Raw genomic sequence first — 21,726 nt, forward strand, 5'->3', positions numbered from 1 at the left:
TTTTTTTCCCACAGCCTCTGAAGCTGGTTTCACCACTGGGAAAGGTTATTTCAGGAGCGAATTGTCATGCAGTGATCTTTAATTTCGTAACAGCAGCAGTCCTGTTAAGAAATCTTTCAAGACATTTCATTATTATGATCATTATTAATTATACTGCATTGAAAAATGACATTATGGCCTGCCTGCATTTCATACATTGCTCCCACACATCAGTGTGTGTTAGTGCGTGTGTATGTTGGATAGGGGTGGGAATCACCAGAGACTCCAAGATGTGATATTATCACGATACCTGTATCATGATACTGTAATAGCCTGTATTAGTATATGCCAGTAATTCATGCCATGACTACTAGTCAGTGCATGTTTTTGATTCATGTAAAATGACTGGACAGGTACTACATAGCATAGTTTTCTTATCTCTGCACTGAGTATACTATACAATACTATTTATATGAGTCTTACATTCTGTTATTATCGGCTATAGATTTTACAGGTTTCTTTTATAATATTATTAATGTTGTGATTATTTTGCTGATATTGGCAATGTCTTACTGTAATCATCACTATCTTTATGGTAGCAGGTATATTTTCACTGTTTACTTTATTTACAGTACTGATTTGATTTTTTTGTCTAGCTGCCAACGGCACCTGGCACGCTACAGGCAATCCTTGACTTGATTCTCCTTGAAAATGAAGGAATGAATTCACTTGAAACATTTATTAGACTCAGTTTTAGGTGTACAGATCATGTCATTACATTGTAATTTGAACTGATAGAACTATATATTTTAATATGAGTACATTTCTGGCATTATATGGCAGGATTCATGCTTTTGAATCCTGCTTGCCTTGTCTTTATTGATCCACACGCTAAGAGGCTAACACCACGCATTTGTGGTCATTCTTGTGGTAGATTTCAGTGCATTCTCCATCCATAAATTGAGTTTATAAACATGTTGTTGGGTGATTTAAAGAGCAGGAGGAAAGAAATTGTAATTCAAAATGTGAATGATATCCTGCAGTGGAGCTCTACTTCAGAAAAACAATACAGCAGTTTGACTGTGGCACTGTTGTATGGAATGATTATAGTTACAGTTATCATGAACTTCCATGTAATGTTAATATATGCTGACTGGATAGATATCATACGGTACTGCTTTTTTGAGTCCTGTCCTGTGACAAGTGCTTTTGTTAAATTTAAAATGTTTAATTGTTATTGATACTGTGTCAGAGAAATTGGCTTAATTTAACAGTTTTTTTTTTAAATAGTAAAAAAATAGTAATAAATAATAGACACAATTATGGTTTAATATTTTTGTGTTGGCCAAACTAAGAACAGTCCAACAAATACACTACTGGTCAAAAGTTTTAGAACACCCCAATTTTTCTAGTTTTTTATTGAAAAAATGTTTTCAAGCTTACCATCTTGGTCTTTTTTCCTAAGGTAGTTCTGGCATAGCTTGGACTTATGTTGTGGGTCATTATCTTGCTGTAGGATGAACCCCTGACCAACTACGTGCATACCAGAGGGTAATGCATGGTGCTGCAGAATGCTGTGCTAGCTGACCCTGGATCCAGAAAAACAGCCTCAGACCATCATGCTTCCTCCTCCATATTTGACAGTTAATGTCACACACTGAGGAACCATCCTTTCGCCTACTCGACAGTGTACAAAACTCCTGCGTGATGAACAGAATATTTTAAATTTTGATTAATAAGTCCATACCACCTTCTTCCAGTCTTCAGTAGTCCATTGGTGGTGTTTCATGGCCCAGTCTCTTCACAGTGGATCACGCAAGCTGTTGACTCTCAGAAACTTGTTTTCTGACTCTGTTGTGGCTTTGGGTCTGCCAGACCTCTTCCTTTTAGAGTTTCTCCCAGTTTCTGTGTGCTTTTTGATAGTGAGGAAACTGTACTCACTGACACACACCTTGACTTTCTTTGCAATTTCAATAGGAAAGAACAACATTTGTATAATTTTCAGTTTTGGGTAGCCCTGACAGTTCATCACTTACCTTTGTACCATTTCAAGCTATTCATTGGACTTGAACTGCTTGAATTTCAATAAATAAAAATTGGGGTGTTCTAAAACTTTTGACCGGTAGTGTACATGTACACATTTTGAGATTATTGACAATAAACCCTCTAGTGCCATCATGATTCCACAGTTCAGAAAATACTTCCTTTTTTTTTAATATCGATACATTGTCATTTTACATTCATAATGCCCTATTTTCACCTTTAATTACATTTACACTTCTTAAACCAGAATCACAGGATCAAAGCCAGCAGTGAATGTTTAATGAAAGCCATCCAAAAATCACAATAACTGACACATGAGTCACAGTGAGACAGGTAAAAAGGCTTATCTTTTTATTAGGCTTTCTCCAATTATATTTGAAATCACACATTTAGAATACAATTCCTCAAATGTGAAATGTACTCTCTCTGAGACGGATTTGATTATTCCCCTGTTGAATAGCACACAGATGTCAGATGTAGTCACAGTTACATAGATTTTCAGGATTTCATGCATAATGTGTTTTAATGATAATGACATCAAAGTTCAGACACTGTAGATATGAGCGCTGTGATAAGATCAGAGTGAAGTACTATTAGAAACAGAGCTGAAAATGAACCATTGAGTCTATATCAGACATCTGAATAAATCAATGAAGCTTTATTTGCTCGATTACACGCATTGATAAGCTGTAAAAAAAAAAAAAAAAGATATTTAACATTGTTGTCTTTTCACACTTTTTAGGGATTCCAAAACTCTCATCCTATGCAAAAGCAGAGGACAAGCTGTTCAAATACCTCTTTGGAAACTACCAGAAATGGGTTCGTCCAGTGGAATACCTAAACCAAACTATCTGTGTGAAGTTTGGACTGGCCATCTCCCAGCTAGTTGATGTGGTGAGATTATCACATTTATGATTTATATAACACTGTATTGTACTTGGAACACAAGGGCGTTTCTTAAATGTGATATCATTGTATTATTTTATATTGGATATGTGTAGGCGTTGTAGCAATCCAAAGGTTAAAGACTTTAGACTTTAGACTTTACTTCAAGGAAACAAATACAATCGACTTGAGCAACATTGAGCCCTCAGTGAAAAAAGAACGAGAGCGTTTTTACATTTCATTTCATCAATTTGTGTCACTGAGGTTTATATCTTCATAAACTTAGCACTTAAAGACATTATATTGCAGCTCTATAAAAAATGTTATAGCCAATTTTTGAATTAAAATCTAAACTTAGGTTGGATGAAAAAAAACAGCTAATGACAACCAATGTGTGGATGAAACAATTTATTCCATTAACATTTATTTACCTTGAGCATGTGCTGTATACTTGTATTATGGCATAGAAAGAATACAATCAATTTAAAGCTTCTATGAGTAGAATTCTTTCTTTATGGCGACTTAACATTTTTTCTTAATGTAGGAATGGAATGATATGAAACTCAGATGGAACCCGGATGACTATCTGGGCATCACGACTATACAAGTCCCCTCTGACAGGATCTGGCTCCCTGAAATTGTGCTGTATGATAAGTATGTAACATGCCTGCACCATTGATGTCACCTTCTTCCCCTTTGACCTCCAGAACTGCTCAATGAAGTTTGGCTCTTGGACCTATGATGGCTCCCAGGTTAGTGTGTATTCCACAATGTGCGCATATTATACCAGTGTCAGTTATGAGCAGTGACTGTCATCAGATTTCTTCTGTTTATTTAAAAGGTCAGCATCATTCTCAAGGACTTCCATGTGGACAAGCAGGACTATTTTGACAATGGTGAATGGGAGATAGTGAAGGCCACAGGCAACTGTGGTCTGAGGACAGACAGCAGCTCCACCTATCCTACCATCACCTACTCCTTCATTATCCGGAGGTTGCCTCTTTTCTACACCCTCTTCCGACAGAAGACAGACGTCTTTTAAAAGTGTCAACAGACTCAGCCTGTCTAATGGCCTCTGGCAGGCTGTTCCAGAGCCGAGAGGCCGCTACAGAAAAAGCTCTGTCCCCAGACCTTTGTTTTTCCATGAAAGGGGCAATGCCAACATGCTGAGGTGGGAGGATCTCAGGGGTCTGTTGGTGTTGTAAAGTGTAACTGTTGTCCATAATTTGTAATTTGTAATGTCATGATTGTCATTTATATTATATTTCAGTTATCTTTGTTGTTTTTGTATTATTTTGACAGGGTTAGCAGACATGACTTTTATTTTGAAATCTTTTATTTTTGCGCTGTCATGGTGTGCGTGAGAGATAAAATGAGCAGGTAAAGATGCACATGTCCTCCAGCTAAGATAAAAGCTAGGTATCAACCTATTTAAGTGGTTGTAAAATGTTATAAGAGCCCTCCAAGGACAAAAGATAATTTCCTTGTTTGCAGCACACACCCAACGAGATGACTTTTGTTTTTATTTTGTCTTTGTTTTACTTTGATAAGCTATTTTCTACATGCTGTGCATGCTTTTATTTTTGCTAACTCTGGCTTTATATTGTGTGTGTGTGTGTGTGTGTGTGTGTGTGTGTGTGTGTGTCTGTAGTTTTCACAGTGAATTTGGAGAGAACGCTACAAATAAAGCAGTTGTGAGAAAGCCACTTGTGTTTGCCTGTGCTTCGAGGGAATTACATAAGGTGTGAGAAGTTCTGAAATATATGTAAGGACAAGACCATGGTGGGATTTGTTATCAATTAGGAGAATTTTGAATATGATCCTGTAATGAACCGGGAGGCAAGGTGTACAGATATGAGGATGGGGGTGATGTGGTCTTTTTTTTGGATCTTGTTAATATTTATGCTACATATTCTGGATAAAGCCTGTTACCATAGTCTAGTCTGGATGATATTTGTGCGTGGATTTCTTTTTTGAGGTCAGATGGTAAAAGGAAGTGCCTGAATTTAGAGATGGTTCTGAATTAGAAAAAGCTGGATCTGACAATGGAATTTACCTGTTTATAGAGGTTTAGTTCACTGTTGAATATAACACCCAGATTATTAGAATGTGGTCTGGGGGCCAAAGAGTATGATGTTTGTCGTGTCCTTGTTTAACTGAAGAAAGTTTTGAGACAGCCAGTCTTTGATGTCATGAAGACACTTTTGTAATTTGGTTACATCAGCCTGGTTGTGTGAATTAAGGGGGAGGGAGAACTGAGAATCATCTGCATAGTAGTGAAAAGAGATGTTGTGACTTTGTATAATTCTTTCTAATGCCAGCACGTAAAGACTGCAAAAATTGGACCTAAAACGCAACCCTGCAGAACAACACGTGAAATATTTGATGGTGCGGTTGTTGAGCTGCCAATGGAAATGGTAGGCCTATATTGTCTGTTTTAGATGTAGGAGTGGAACCAGTCAAGGGTAGGCCCTGAGATGCCAGCCCAACATGTCAGGCAATATAGGAGAATCGTGTGGTCAGCAATGTCAAAAGTTGCACTTAGATCAAGGAGCAGGTCATTTGTCACTTTTAGGAGAGCTGTCTCTGCACAGTGGTGTTCACGGAATCCTGACTGGAACTTTTCAAAAATATTGTTTTGGTTTAAAAATGACACAATTTGATTAAAAACAATCTTTTCTAAAACCTTAGACAAAAAGGAACGCTTAGGGCGCTTTCACACCACTAGTTTGATTATTTGGTCCGCATCAGGCAGTAAAATTGTTACTATGTTGCAGTGTGGTCCGCGTTCACACCTGCAAACGAATCAAGATTGGTCAGATTGACGTTCCCTCATCTTTTGGTAGATCGGCATTTGGTGCGGGGTCAAGCGGACCTCTTTTTGGAGGTCTCGGGTCCGCTTGATTTAGTGCGCACCCGAGTGCGATTGATGCTTTCACACCAACAAAAACGAACCAAACTAAGAGCTTTTGGTCTGAATGGACTGTTTAGTGCACACCAACTGTTGGTGTGAAAGCGCCCTTCGACATTGGCCTTAAATCATTCAGAATAGCAGGGTCAAGACCAGGCTCCTTAAGGAGTGGTTGAACTATGGCATGTTAAAAACAAGATGGAACTGTGCCTGTGGCTAGAGAACTGTTAAAAATTGTCAATATGTTTGGGCCAACTGCTGCAAAAGACTGTTTTAGTAGCCGTGTAAGAAGAATATTGAGTTGACAGCTGGTGGACTGTCCAAAATGAGTAAAACCCAACTTGATATTGAACAAAATATATACCCTTTGAATGATTACTCACGTTTCACTTTTTGTTTGCACATTGTAGTGTATAGACACCTAATCAAGATAAAAAATGTTGAAAGCACAAGAAGCATAACTACAGCCAAGAACAAAAACACATCTACAGAGTGGTAGGAATACCAGGGCAGTCTGTAGGACTGTGCTTTCAAGTGAGCTGCTCCTTTGTGTCTCATGACAAACTCTATCCAGAAGAGGGCGTTATCCATCGGCTTCACTGGCTGATCTCTGTGCAGCATGGAGAGTCTCTGCATGTTAATCCTGTAGGAGGGCTCATTCAGTACTTCCAGTATGGCATTCAAGAAGTTGTTGTCTTTGTCCACTGTGCTAATGGATAGAATCTTAGCTGCTCCCCTGTCTTTCAGACGCAGCAGGTTGTCATATTGGTCAAAAACCAATGGTATGCCTACAACTGGCACTCCATGATAAATTGTTTCTTGAACACCGTTTGTTCCTCCATGAGCCACAAATAGTTTAATTTTGGGATGTCCTAAAAGGTCATTCTGTGGCATCCAGTCAACTACTATAGTGTTGTTGCCCAGAGCAGCTGGTCTGTCACCTTTATGCCTCCAGATGACTTTCTGAGGTAATGTGGCAAAAGCTGCAGCTATTTTGTTTGCTAGGTCCGCTGGAAGATCATTCACAAAAGTCCCCAGAGACATTATGATGACTCCATGTTCCCCTGAACTCTGGACAAACTCCTCCAGGTGTTGAGGCAGAGGTTTTGCAGGTTTACACTGGAACCCTCCTATATAGATAACATTAGGCATGGTGGGACGTGGATATTCAAACACAAAATCTACTCTCATGAGCCACAGATCCGCGTTAATGTTTAACTGATTAAAGTCATTATCTGGCCCAAGATATTTGTCACATATTTTCTGGTATACCTGCTTAATCACTATAGTATGCCGCATTTGGGTTATTAGATATAAAACCATGTTTTTAACTCTCTCCAAAAACATCATCTTATCAGTGTAACCAGATCTTGTGATAGGAATATATGACAGAGGTGAAGGAGCAATAGAAAGATGACCTTCTCCAGCTATTTGCCAGCGAACATTATAAACCAAGGGAAGGTTCAAATATTTGGCCAATATGACTCCACCACCCCAGCAGGGGTCAGCGAGTACAAGATCAAACTTACTGTCCTTCATGTTTCTCATCAACTCGTGATCATCGAACATTGCAGATACATAGTCACCCACCAATTTGTGAGCGTCAACAAGTGTGCCAATCATTCCTACATTCATGTGGAGAAAACTCATCAAAGGAAGCGCCTCCCTTTCAGATTTTATGGCGTTAGATACAAGTTTTGAAATAAATGTTTGATCTAAGGTCCTCTCGACTTGAACTGTGAAGGTATTGTAATAAGAGGACTTATCCTTGATGTACCAGCTTTTACTGGAACGCACAATGGTTATATTGTGTCCTCTTGAGTGCAAAGCTTGGATTAGAACATCCATGTTTATCCAGTGGCTGCCCTCACTAGGAAAGACCAAGATGTTGCCTCCTAGACACGGACTGGGTATGAAGATGAGCAGCAGCAAAGCAACGCAGCAGCAGATGAGCCTCATCTGAAATTAATATGATGGAAAATCAATTTAATACTGTGAAAAATATCATTAACCTTACTCTCACTTATTTTTTCAACTTTGTCATCACAACATTGTAACAGTTAGGCTGTAGCTGAAGTCTATGCTGCACACTCTCAAGTATAACTCTCCTATAGGATCATTGCTGAAATGCTAGTTTCATTTATAAAGTATAGGCCCGCAGTTTGCATCAAAGTGTTACATTTATAGAGAAAAACAACAAGATGAAGAGAAAGGTGTTTAAAATGTTAGCCTGACACTGCATGTCATTGAGTTTAAAGTTTTAGTTCTTTCAAACACACACCGCCTAATGAAATACTGCTTTTAAGATACCTAGATGGGGTTGTTATCAACATCAGACACTTATAGAATCTGTCCACTCTGTCTCACATTGAGGCAATAAATGTATCATTACAACATGTTTCTGAAAGCCTATAGAATGTGTTTGTCAAAATCAAAGCACCAACTGTATGAGGAAACTCTGAGCGAGAAGGGTATTTTACAGTGAAATGCATTTTCTCATTAAAAGAAGACATTTTCTCATTATAATGAAAAAACAATTAAGGCATATATGGAATGTGGATTGGACCAATATTTCTAGTTTGGCATTTTCATTAATATGCCAAATTTGTACATCTTAATATGACATCAAATAGTTGGCTAAAGATGTGCAAATGTTATGTTTTACTTAATGTGGAGGCATGAAGTATATAAATGCCACTTTTCCACTGACAGAACTACAAAGTTAGCATCAAAATTCTGTTAACATAACACATATCTATCACAAAATATTGTTAATACTTTGTCTTTCCACCTACTGTGCTGCTAATGTGTTTGTCCACACGGAGAAATCAAGTCAAGGCGGTAGTCAACTGTTTCATGCTGCTTCTGCGTTACTGAGATTGGGATTGGTATTTCTGACTTTGCCCCGGGAACTTCTGACGTCTTTAGTAGATCAGCAATTCACCATACGTGTGTGCAGCAACAAGGAGGTTACTGATTGATAGGACCAGAGCATACAAGTAATGAAACTTAAAGTCACAATTAATCATTTATATTAGCTCAGGTTTAACAACCTTTGTGAGTGTTGCATTCTTGAATTCATTCATTATTCAGGCTATTTTTCTGTTGATCTCACCAGAATCATAGTTTCATTATGCCAAGCTAACACAAGATGACAAGAGGATCATTGTGTCGCTTGGAAATTAATGATACAACAGGCAACAACACACAAAATGTGAATTAAATAGTTAATAGCTGCTAGTTCCAGTGTAGACTTTGTACTGACTGACTACTTTAGAGCACAGCCTAAATTGTCAGAAGCATTACAGTAGGTTATGTTGATCCTTCTTGTTGACAGACTGTGATCCAGTCTGTTTTTAGCTTTTATTTTGTAACAACTATGTAATCTACTAATGTGATCATTATTGACAAACGGAAATTAGAATTACACAATTATTAGAATTCCATATGTGGATCAAATACTTATTAGTATTAGATCACTCCCAAGACAAAGGTAAATGTATAGTATATATTATTGCATTTATCATATTATAATAAATAGTATATAATTAATACACTGAATAATCTGTATTATGTAGCCAACCTCTCTAAGTAAGTGTATGGGGTTGATGGTTTGGTGGTGTATGGTGAGGTGGAGGAGGGTGTCGTCAGTGCTTATTCTGGTGCTACATTGTGGCAGCAGTCCCTCCTTAAAAATATTAGAGCCATCACATTTAGAGAGGAACATGTGGGAGGAAGCCAATACACTCAGATAAAAACACATTTCACAAGGTCTTTCGTTTCACAGCAAAACCTCTTTCAACAGTCTAATAGCAAATTCTAATATTTTTAAGGATATTGGCCTATATCCATTTTCGAAAACATACAGTCGGTAAAATTGCACATTATTTTAGTTTCATCCATGCAGTATTGAAAGGAGAACTTGTCATATTGAGGCAACAAAAATGTTTTTTCCCACAGCCTCTGAAGCTGGTTTCACCACTGGGAAAGGTTATTTCAGGAGCGAATTGTCATGCAGTGATCTTTAATTTCGTAACAGCAGCAGTCCTGTTAAGAAATCTTTCACGACATTTCATTATTATGATCATTATTAATTATACTGCATTGAAAATGACATCATAGCCTTCCTGCATTTCATACATTGCTCCCACACATCAGTGTGTGTTAGTGCGTGTGTATGTTGGATAGGGGTGGGAATCACCAGAGACTCTAAGATGTGATATTATCACGATACCTGTATCATGATACGAAATGATTGCAATTTGAAGTATATTGCAATATCCTGCGATATATTGCAAATCATTACCTTTTTTCAACTGCAAATTATTTCCCCAAAGGAAAACGCTGACTGTCATCTCTGCTGACCTCACCAGAAAACAAATTAGAGCTGTCAAAGGACTGAAAAATTGATTGATTATATTATTCTCGTACCGATAACTGAAATTAGCAATATACATATTAATATATATATTAAAAGATCGATACTTAGTGTCTGTGTATTGATGCAGTATTACCATGCAAAATATCACGATACTATGCTGTATCGTTTTTTTCCCCCACCCCTAGTGTTGGACTAGTGTCCAAACATCTTAATAAATAAGCCATATGTGAAGGTAAGCTTTTTAGTTTTCAGTATTTTACAAAGAAAACAAATAAAGACAAAACATAAAATGATAATCTAAGCTAAATATACAGAAATCTGGCTTCAAAATTGATTTTTTTCAACATGAGCCAGGTATTGATTTTCTTTTCATCTCATACCCTATTGCATCCTTAGATCCCACAATTTGCTGTCACCATGAGAGCACTCACACATGCACACATTCAGAGAGACAGATACAAAAAGAGGTACAAGACATCACATTTGGCTGTGGACACCAGACACTGTAAGAACCTGAAAACTTCAGGCAATACAAAGCAGAATATCAATGGCAGAGCTGCCCCTGTCATTTCATTTCATGATGCTGTTGATAGGGAGTGATGTGGCTGCACAGAGTGGCTGACTATCCCTCTCTATGATTAGTGACCACAAGAATGCTAGGAGATGGGATATGGGGGGTGGGAGAAACAGGGCGGGCTTTCTGAAGGAAGGGGGGGTGGAGGAAAGGAGAAGGGAGATGAGCCTGTGCACAATTGGAGGCAGCAGAGAGTGAAGCAGCATCTGTACGAGGCAAGAGAAAGAACCTGCATGGAATGGAGGATCACTAGAGCAGTACTGTCGCTGTCGTCAAGACTGCCTGCACCTCCACCACCTCCACCACCACCACCGCTTCTCTGGATTGTGTATTAATGGCAGAGACTCTGAGCAGGTTTGTGCAGTATTTGCATCCAGCTTTAGCAAGGTGGGAGAAGAGTGCATTCTTGGCTTGTGAAGGATGTTGTTCTCTATAGTAAATGTGTGTTAGCCATTCAAATACAGTTTGTTATTTGGCATGAATGACATGAGGATGATTTTTTTCTTTAATGTTTGTCTATTCACTGAAATGCGTAATTGGAATTGCATGCAGCAAAGGGGAGTAAGCCGAGGTGGCTGCCTAGCAATGTAACCCACAACCTAAAGCATGATTCATGTCACACTCTGACTGCATCAACATTTGCCCAGTGTAAACAGAAGCATCACCACAATTTTTCCTTTATCAACATTTATCCTCCAGCTCTGCGATGCCCGAGGGACCAGCTGTCTGTGTTGATGCGGTGCCACCTCTGATATGATGCTGAGAGCAGGAGGGGCAGCCACCTCTCTCGCACTGCTGCTGCTGTTGCCGTTGCTGTGCTGTTGCCACCTGTGCCACTCATTGCGTAAGTGGGAAGTACCTCATCAATTTACCATGGCAGAATAATAGATTCAGTGTGACAGATGACATAGTCAAAGACGGACTGTAGAGACAGGGAGAGAATAATTGGCAAGTGGTCGGAAAGTTAAGAGTGAGGAGAGCCTGCCATATTAGAGTCAGTTGTGCAAACAAAAAGTTGTTATGTCAGTGTGGATATTTGCCTTCTCATATCAAATGTTTCAGTTTTTCAGGTAATAAGGATTCCAGCTACATGGAAATTGTGATAATTTAGCTCAAAATACTGCAGGAACAGTTCAAGGACCATTCAGTTTTTACACAATTGTATATAGCAGCAAAAAACACTTCTCCTAAAACCCACAATAATCTCAACAATAATAATAATACAAGATTACATAATAGTAGACCGGTTTTCTGCTACTGTACATGACAGAGAATCACCAACACAATGTCTGGACAACTCAGGAAAGACAGTAGTCATCAATTCAAAATGTGATCAATATTTTTTAGTCCGTACAGCAGTGGATCGCTGCTTCAACTAAACAATGCAGCAGTTTGACAGTGAATCAGGCACTAGCATTGTTATATTAAATTACCAGTCCATTATAGTTGGTGCCTGTAATAGAATATGCCAGTAATTCTGAGAGGTACTACACAGCATTGTTTTCTTATCTCTGCACTGAGTAACCACAATACTATTTATATGAGTCTTACATTCTGTTATTATCGGCTATAGATTTTACAGGTTTCTTTTTTAATATTATTAATGTTATGATTATTTTGCTGATATTGGCAATCTCTCACTGTAATCATCACTATCTTTATGGTAGCAGGTATAAGTTCACTGTTTACTTTATTTACAGTACTGATTTGATTTTTTTGTCTAGCTGCCAACAGCACCTGGCACGCTACAGGCAATCCTTGACTTGATTCTCCTTGAAAATGAAGGAATGAATTCACTTGAAATATTTATTACACTCAGTTTTAGGTGTACAGATCATTTCATTACGTTGTAATTTGAACTGATAGAACTATATATTTTAATATGAGTACATTTCTGGCCTTATATGGCAGGATTCATGCTTTTCAGCGAAGCAGGATGGTCATAACAGTTTGGGGGGAGGCTGAAAATATGATGAATTAGCTGATAACACAGTCATTGATTGAGGGTGTTGCAGCCTTGTCTTTATTGATCCACACGCTAAGAGGCTAACACCACACATTTGTGCTCATTCTTGTGGTAGATTTCAGTGCATTCTCCATCCATAAATTGAGTTTATAAACATGTTGTTGGGTGATTTAAAGAGCAGGAGGAAAGACATTGTAATTCAAAATGTGAATGATATCCTGCAGTGGAGCTCTACTTCAGAAAAACAATACAGCAGTTTGACTGTGGTACTGTTGTATGGAATGATTATAGTTACAGTTATCATGTACTTGCATGTAATGTTAATATATGCTGACTAGATAGATACAGTATTATACGGTACTGCTTTTTTGAGTCCTGTCCTGTGGCAATTGTGCTATTGTCAAATTTTAAATGTTTAATTGTTATTGATACTGTGTCAGAGAAATTGGCTTAATTTAACAGTTTTTTTACCATTACATGTAATAAATAATAGACACAATTATGGTTTAATATTTTAAAGTTTTAGAACACCTCAATTTTTCCAGTTTTTTATTGAAAACATGTTTTCAATCTTACCATCTTGGTCTTTCTTCCTAAGGTAGTTCTTGCATAGCTTGGTGTAGGTTGAACCCCTGACCAACTACGTGCATACCAGAGGGTACTGCATTGCGCTGCAGAATGCTGTGGTAGCCGACCCTGGATCCAGAAAAACAGCCCCAGACCATCATGCTTCCTCCTCCATATTTGACAGTTTATGTCACACACTGAGGAACCATCACGCAAGCTGTTGACTCTCAGAAGCTTGTCTTCTGACTCTGTTGTGGCTTTGGGTCTGCCAGACCTCTTCCTTTCAGAGTTTCCCCCAGTTTCTGAGTGCTTTTTGATGGTGAAGGAAACTGTACTCACTGACACCTTGACTTTCTTCGCAATTTCTAGAGGAAAGACCTGCATTTGTATAATTTTCAGTTTTGGGTAGCCTTACCTTTTTTTTAACCTCTGGCAGTTCATCACTTACCTTTGTACCATTTCAAGCTATGCATTGAACTTGAACTGCTTGAATTTCAATAAATAACTGGAAAAATTGGTGTGTTCTAAAACTTTTGACTGGTAGTGTACATGTACACATTTTGAGATTATTGACAATAATCCCTCTAGTGCCATCATGATTCCACAGTTCAGAAAATACTTGCTTTTGACTTTTTGCCCTATTTTTACCTTTAATTACATTTACACTTCTTAAACCAGAATCACAGGATCAAAGCCAGCAGTGATTTTTTAATGAAAGCCATCCAAAAATCACAATAACTGACACATGAGTCACAGTGAGACAGGTAAAAAGGCTTATCTTTTTATTAGGCTTTCTCCAATTATATTTGAAATCACACATTTAGAATACAATTCCTCAAATGTGAAATGTACTCTCTCTGAGACGGATTTGATTATTCCCCTGTTGAATAGCACACAGATGTCAGATGTAGTCACAGTTACATAGATTTTCAGGATTTCATGCATAATGTGTTTTAATGATAATGACATCAAAGTTCAGACACTGTAGATATGAGCGCTGTGATAAGATCAGAGTGAAGTGCTATTAGAAACAGAGCTGAAAATGAACCATTGAGTCTATATCAGACATCTGAATAAATCAATGAAGCTTTATTTGCTTGATTACACGCATTGATAAGCTGTAAAAAACATTAACATTGTTGTCTTTTCACACTTTTTAGGGATTCCAAAACTCTCATCCTATGCAAAAGCAGAGGACAAGCTGTTCAAATACCTCTTTGGAAACTACCAGAAATGGGTTCGTCCAGTGGAATACCTAAACCAAACTATCTGTGTGAAGTTTGGACTGGCCATCTCCCAGCTAGTTGATGTGGTGAGATTATCACATTTATGATTTATATAACACTGTATTGTACTTGGAACACAAGGCCGTTTCTTAAATGTGATATCATTTTATTATTTTATATTGGATATTTATTGGCGTTGTAGCAATCCAAAGGTTAAAGACTTTAGACTTTAGACTTTACTTCAAGGAAACAAATACAATCGACTTGAGCAACATTGAGCCCTCAGTGAAAAAAGAACGAGAGAGTTTATACATTTCATTTCATCAATTTGTGTCACTGAGGTTTATATCTTCATAAACTTAGCACTTAAAGACATTATATTGCGGTTCTATAAAAAATGTTATAGCCAATTTTTGAATTAAAATCTAAACTCTGGTTGTTGTTTCATCATTATAGGATGAAAAAAACCAGCTAATGACAACCAATGTGTGGATGAAACAGGCAAGTAGAGTTAATGTATACAGGTAACTAACACAAGGGTAGCATTGCATTTCTTTACTGTCCCAGCAGTAAACACAACACAACATGCAGGTAGAGCTGTTAAAGAAGCATTACTGGTGATACTTTTTGGCCATGGGAAAAAAAAAAACAACCTCTGACTTACATGACATTTAGACACAGTCAGCCTCCCCATACCCCCTTTGTAATCTGGTGTGGTGGCATTTCACTGACAGTTCTGATCTGTATGAGCTCTGAGCCCACGCACCTGCCTCCTCTAATCACCTCCTCCCCACTGTGGCTTCTGTCAAGCCTTATTCATGGTCTGGAGTGTCCTGTGTGTCATGCATCTTATGAATTATCCCCACAGACCAGCTTCTGCCATTCAGGTCAGTTGCCCCTTTTCACAGTGATGGATTACATCATGCAAAAAGGGGAGGCAGTGACCACAGTGATGATGTCTATCTATCATAGATGTCATTTGCAAAGTGGTAAGAATGTCAGATTTTATAATTGGATCCTTTCTCCTGCATTTGGTGGTCACCTTTGTTGTTAAAAAAGAATATCGAGCTTAAGCTTTTACCATAAACTGGCTTACCTTCCTATTTATTCCATTAGCATTTACTTACCTTGAGCATGTGCTCTATACTTGTATTATGGCATAGACAGAATACAATCAATTTAAAGCTTCTATGAGTAGAATTCTTTCTTTATAGCGACTTAACATTTTTTCTTAATGTAGGAGTGGAATGATATGAAACTCAGATGGAACCCGGATGACTATCTGGGCATCACGACTATACGAGTCCCCTCTGACAGGATCTGGCTCCCTGACGTTGTGCTGTATGATAAGTATGTAACATGTACAGAAAGAAGCTTGCATAGATGTCAGACATTCTTATATTTTCCAAGTTTGCATGATGATTTACATGATAAGAAAGAAGACGTGTATATTTCAAAGTCCTCAAATGATTTCAAAGGACCAACCATTGCTTATTTTAGTTCAGCTGTGAACTTTAAAGAAAGAGTTAGGAGTGGTTGTTTCAGAAAAGCTAATCTAGCAATCAGCTATCACAGTCAAAGCTTTTTTCTTGTAAATAAATAAATGTATTGTTTTCTTCTAACAGTGCAGATGGTCGTTTTGAGGGTACTGTCACCAAGGCTGTTGTAAAGTATGATGGAACAATATCATGGACACCGCCAGCTAACTACAAATCAGCCTGCACCATTGATGTCACCTTCTTCCCCTTTGACCTCCAGAACTGCTCAATGAAGTTTGGCTCTTGGACCTATGATGGCTCCCAGGTTAGTGTGTATTCCACAATGTGCGCATATTATACCAGTGTCAGTTATGAGCAGTGACTGTCATCAGATTTCTTCTGTTTATTTAAAAGGTCGACATCATTCTCGAGGACTTCCACGTGGACAAGCAGGACTATTTTGACAATGGTGAATGGGAGATAGTGAAGGCCACAGGCAGCCGTGGTCTGAGGACAGACAGCAGCTCCACCTATCCTACCATCACCTACTCCTTCATTATCCGGAGGTTGCCTCTTTTCTACACCCTCTTCCTCATCATCCCCTGCATTGGCCTGTCCTTCCTCACCATCCTTGTCTTCTATCTGCCCTCCAATGGTGGTGAGAAGATCTCTCTCTGCACCTCAGTGCTGGTTTCGCTCACCGTCTTCCTCCTGGTCATAGAGGAGATCATCCCCTCCTCCTCTAAGGCTATCCCTCTCATTGGGGAGTACCTGGTCTTCACCATGATCTTCGTCACACTCTCCATCATCATTACTGTCTTTGCTATCAACATACACCACCGCTCTTCTTCTACACATCATGGCATGGCACCGTGGGTGAAGAGGATTTTCCTGCATCGACTGCCGAAGCTGCTGTGTATGCGCAGCCATGTGGACCGCTACGCCGCAGCTGGATTGGCCAGAACAGGAGGAGCGGTCAGACTGGGTTTGAGGAAGGACTCACCTGAGTTCACCCCTCTCCTCTACACCCGACATAACCTACAAGCAGCTTTGGATTCTATCCGCTACATTACCATGCATGTGGTTAAAGAAAATGAGGTCAGAGAGGTGAGTTTGTTAGATTTTGTGTATTTATTCATCCAGGGAATTATAAAAATGGTTAATAGTGGTAGAAACAATAATTTTTGGCTCCAACCTTTTTGCTGGATTAAAACAAAATAAAACGTGATAACAAAGAAGACATGTCCTTCTTTTTTGGCACAGGTGGTACAGGACTGGAAGTTTGTAGCCCAGGTTCTGGATCGAATGTTTCTGTGGGCCTTCCTGCTGGTGTCAATCCTGGGCTCGGCTCTCCTCTTTATCCCAGTTATTTACAAATGGGCCAGCATCATCGTCCCTGACCACACTGGAAGCACCCTCTAAATACCACAATTCAAGAAGCCACAACTAGAGGCAAAGCACATTAACAGCTACGGTCCTGCTCTGGTTATCCATAGCTGTGCCAGACATTGTTTGCGGGGTACATCTCACAGAGACAGTTTTCTAAAAAAAAGAGAGATTCTGTTTCTGAGTTTAGACATATGTGGAGAACTCCTTTTGTCTAATTTATACAATATGAGATAAACTGACTGTTGTATGATTGAAAATAATTCCACATTCAGTGATATTCGCTGCATTTGTTCATTCATTTCAGACATGAATAAAAATCAGTACATCCATTTGACTGTATTTGCTGGCATCATATAGTCTGAGATCATTGAGTTTGGTAGCGATAGATACAAAAAGACAAGAATAAGTCCTCACATGAACATTTAAGATGAATGTCTCACCACTGGCCCTTAGAGTATTATGCAGGTTACATGGCACAGTGAAATATGTTAACATATCTTGATGTTTGACTGATGTTTGAAGAAAAGGCATTTCTCATGAGTTTTGTTTTTAATGCTCATTGTATTTGCTTCTCTTTGTGTACATTTCTTAACTATAGTGTCTGCTTTTATAATTCCAGTTTCACAAATCTCTATTTACTTATCCTGGAATCAGCAGCAACCTGGAAGTTATGTAAGTTTCTGGAGAACATCCTTGTAAGTAAAATATGTGAAACTTGAAGGATTGAAGGAGAAAGAATAAAACTAAATATTGTTTCTAATAAAAATTTAAATAAAGACTTGCATCTCAACAATTCCATGATCACAATCCATATAGTGCATGAAGGTCAGACTCCACAACTGATTTTACAGTTTGTCTTTACACTCTGCTTGACTGTGCATGGGAAGGAAATGAGGCTTTATTGCCACGACTTGAATCTCTCAGGCAGCACTTCTTTTCAATCAGAGGACTTATCCTGCATTCTTTGTGAGGGCTGTAAGATGGTCTTGCATACAGATTAGTACATAATGTCGGTCTAGGATGTCTTTAGTCTTAGCACAAAGGACAAAAGTGTTAGCCATATCTCAATCAGAAGTGAAAAAAAACATTCTCATAACAACTTTAAAGCACAGATCATGTTTGCATAAATTCCATGCTGATACCTAAGGTGATGCAATAAAGCAGATACTTTTTGAGACCATAAGAAGATCCTGTTTTCCTGCAGCTGAGCAGCTCAGCTTTGAGTTGAGCTTACACTGCCTCTGCATGGCCATGTCTTTACATTACAGCTGAACAACACAATTAAGGCACACACAAGCATGGGCATGTCAGTGGCTGAAGTGATTAAAGCTGTGACATTCCAGTTCCAGTAACACCAAATGTAGAGGTTAAAAATAAAGATGATGAGCACAAAATTAAATGAGCAAGCAGTGTAAAGATAGACTAAGGGAGAGAGGATCCACGTAAAAAGGTTGTGCATGATTCAAAATCGTGGGAAATGTCTAAAACATGCAATACAGTATCAGCCACATAAACTGAGGAATAAATCAAATAAATCATGTACATGCTGCACAACTAATTAAAGTGAAGAATTGCAAATTAGCAACACAAATGGGCTGTTAATGTTAATGTTAATTTTATGTTGTTCAACTGGTGTTTGACTCTGAGATACAGACTGAATGAGGTAAAAAAAGAGAGAAGAGAAGAGAAATAAACAAACAAAAAACATCTGGGTGTAAGACATGTATGACATGTGACTTCTAATATCATAAAGAACCATTACAGTACAGACATGTAATATTATTTAGACCACCTTGGGTTGTTCCCAAATAATTTACATCTTCTTGATGAACACACCTTTGAAAATCTTTGAGTTGTTGCCTACAAATATGAACCACTTGAGGATGCATACTAGATAGATTTTTATAAATTCACTCAAAGAAGTACAAATAAGTAGCTGTGATACATTTCTGCTCATGGCTCAACAAAGAGACTACGTTGTTCTCCATTCCTGAAAGAAAAGCCCAAATAAGAGCTTATCCATAATCCACTTATGTAAGATTTCCTGGAATTTGTAGTTATGCATTCGCTGGTACTTAAGATGTTTCACATCATCATCTAGGGAGAACTTCACCCATATGCATGCCTGGAGCTACTAAATGTAAAGGTATGTTACAGATCAATCTATTATTGAGTTTGCTTTTGTTGAGGCATTGATGGCATTCAATGTCTAGTTTTCTTTACAAGTGTTCTGGAATTATTTGTGTATGTCTTTGTTTTTCTTTCCTTTCAGGTTAGAGATGCTCCTGCACAGAAATTCAAAAGGATTTCTTTTCTTATTAACCATCCTGTTCTTATCATGGAAAATTTGTCATGGAGGCAAGATTTTGATTGTTCCTTTAGAAGGAAGCCACTGGGTGAACATGGACATCATGATCAAAGCTCTCCACGCTCGAGGACACTCCGTTGATGTAGTACGCACCAATAAAAGCTGGTACATCAGGGATGACTCTCTGCATTACAATACAATCACAGTTCCTGTCAGCGAAGCCTTTAATCATGACTTTATTAACCCTATCCTGAAAAAGATCATTGATATAGAGCGGGGGGAGAGTTCTGCTTTAAACTTTGCAAGTTTGCAGCTTGAAATGTTTACTGCAATGTTTAACATGCATAGAATAATTTGTAAAATGGCAACTAATATGCTTGAAGATAATGACTTAATGAAAAATCTAAAGGAGAGTAAATATGACATGGTTTTTACTGACCCAGCATGGGGTGCAGGAATAATGCTGTCTCACGCTCTTAAGCTACCTCTAGTCTATAATGTGCGGTGGATAACTAGCGGGGAGGGACATATGGCCATTGCACCTTCTCCTTTATCTTACATCCCATTGACTGGCACAGGACTGACAGACAAAATGAATTTCATACAGAGAGTCAAAAATCATATTTTCTACATCATTTGGCAAGCTCAGGATACATTTCTAATCCACCCTCAGTATCAAGCTGTCTGTGATGAGTTCTTTGGCCAACAAGTCAGATATAGTGACCTATTACAGGGAGCAGATCTGTGGCTCATGAGAGTGGATTTTGTGTTTGAGTTTCCTCGTCCCACCATGCCTAATGTTATTTATATAGGAGGTTTTCAGTGTAAACCTTCAAAACCTCTGCCTCAACACTTGGAGGAGTTTGTCCAGAGTTCAGGGGAACATGGAGTCATCATAATGTCTCTGGGGACGTTTGTGAGTGAACTGCCTGCTGACATAACAAACAACATAGCTGCAGCTTTTGCCACATTACCTCAGAAAGTCATCTGGAGGCATAAAGGTGACAGACCAGCTGCTCTGGGCAACAACACTATAGTAGTTGACTGGATGCCACAGAACGATTTGTTAGGACATCCTAAGACTAAACTATTTGTGGCTCATGGAGGAACAAATGGACTCCAAGAAGCAATTTATCACGGAGTGCCAGTTGTGGGTATACCTGTGTTTTTTGACCAATATGACAACCTGCTGCGTCTGAAAGAGAGAGGAGCAGCTAAGATTCTAACCATTAATACAGCGGCCAAAGACAACAACTTCCTGAATGCCATACTGGAAGTACTGAATGAGCCCTCCTACAGGATTAATATGCAGAGACTCTCCATGCTGCACAGAGATCAGCCAGTGAAGCCACTCGATAACGCCATCTTCTGGATAGAGTTCGTCATGAGACACAAAGGAGCAGCTCACCTGAGAACAGAGTCCTACAGACTTCCCTGGTATTCCTTTTACTCTGTAGATGTGGTCCTGACTTTCTTAGCAACTGTGGTAGTGATTTTTTTTCTCCCTTTTGTATGCCTCAGATTTTTACGTATTGCAAACAACAAGAAAGCAAATAAGTGATAAGACACTGTTCATGGTGCTTCTCTTTACACAAAAAATATTAAACATAATCATTGTTTAGTGGTTTTGTTCAAGTAACAGGAAATAAAGGGTATGTGAATTACATTTTCTGTCATGATATGAATTATGTTGCATTTGATTCTTGTTGATTAAACACTTATGTGATTCCATGAAACACCTGCAAATATCTCTGTGCCAACTTCTTCCAAGAAAGGGCAGGGTGAGGCTTCTATGATACATTTTAGTGTCAGGTTTAGCAGGCAAGTTTGCTTTCAGCACAGGTTGCTGTCACTCATTGTATAAAGCTGTTTGCTGTAAAGATGAATGACCAGGGGAATCAAGAATTGTGAGGATATTTTTTCCTCCAAGGTGACCTCACTGTTACCGTGTTCAGACTAGAAAATCACAGGTAAAAACATGAATGAAATATGTGAGATAAGTAACCAGCTCTTGTGAAC

The 21,726-nt window shown here is 38.6% G+C and overlaps 3 protein-coding genes across 3 annotated transcripts; 2 read left to right on the forward strand and 1 right to left on the reverse strand.

Moving 5' to 3' along the window:
• Positions 1–5,788: 5,788 nt before the first annotated feature.
• LOC128376997 (UDP-glucuronosyltransferase 2C1-like) lies at positions 5,789–8,723 on the reverse strand. Its single transcript, XM_053336908.1, has 2 exons — positions 8,614–8,723; positions 5,789–7,777 (listed from the first exon to the last, which is right to left on the reverse strand). Exon 2 carries the CDS (start codon positions 7,775–7,777, stop codon positions 6,194–6,196), a length of 1,584 nt encoding a protein of 527 aa, XP_053192883.1. The 5' UTR covers positions 8,614–8,723; the 3' UTR covers positions 5,789–6,193.
• A 2,803-nt stretch (positions 8,724–11,526) lies between these two features.
• Positions 11,527–17,432, forward strand: chrna5 (cholinergic receptor, nicotinic, alpha 5). The gene is made up of 7 exons (XM_053337429.1): positions 11,527–11,617; positions 14,467–14,618; positions 14,989–15,033; positions 15,773–15,882; positions 16,158–16,335; positions 16,425–17,117; positions 17,274–17,432. Exons 1-7 carry the CDS (start codon positions 11,527–11,529, stop codon positions 17,430–17,432), a joined length of 1,428 nt encoding a protein of 475 aa, XP_053193404.1.
• A 2,369-nt stretch (positions 17,433–19,801) lies between these two features.
• LOC128355659 (UDP-glucuronosyltransferase 2A2-like) lies at positions 19,802–21,268 on the forward strand. Its single transcript, XM_053316017.1, has 2 exons — positions 19,802–20,156; positions 20,388–21,268. Exons 1-2 carry the CDS (start codon positions 19,802–19,804, stop codon positions 21,266–21,268), a joined length of 1,236 nt encoding a protein of 411 aa, XP_053171992.1.
• The last annotated feature ends 458 nt before the right edge of the window (positions 21,269–21,726 follow it).

This window comes from Scomber japonicus, chromosome 1, assembly GCF_027409825.1.
Source record: "Scomber japonicus isolate fScoJap1 chromosome 1, fScoJap1.pri, whole genome shotgun sequence".
In the NCBI taxonomy this organism is placed as follows: Eukaryota; Metazoa; Chordata; class Actinopteri; order Scombriformes; family Scombridae; genus Scomber; species Scomber japonicus.

Excerpts from the sequence above, each read along its gene's own strand:
- LOC128376997 (XM_053336908.1), bottom strand. The coding sequence starts at position 7,777 with ATGAGGCTCATCTGCTGCTGCGTTGCTTTGCTGCTGCTCATCTTCATA.
- LOC128355659 (XM_053316017.1), top strand. The coding sequence starts at position 19,802 with ATGGACATCATGATCAAAGCTCTCCACGCTCGAGGACACTCCGTTGAT. Across the intron at positions 20,157-20,387 it reads TTTTACTGACCCAGCATGGG|CTGTCTGTGATGAGTTCTTT; the intron begins GTGCAGGAATAA and ends CTCAGTATCAAG.
- chrna5 (XM_053337429.1), top strand. The coding sequence starts at position 11,527 with ATGATGCTGAGAGCAGGAGGGGCAGCCACCTCTCTCGCACTGCTGCTG. Across the intron at positions 11,618-14,466 it reads CCACCTGTGCCACTCATTGC|GGATTCCAAAACTCTCATCC; the intron begins GTAAGTGGGAAG and ends CACACTTTTTAG. Across the intron at positions 16,336-16,424 it reads GGACCTATGATGGCTCCCAG|GTCGACATCATTCTCGAGGA; the intron begins GTTAGTGTGTAT and ends TTTATTTAAAAG.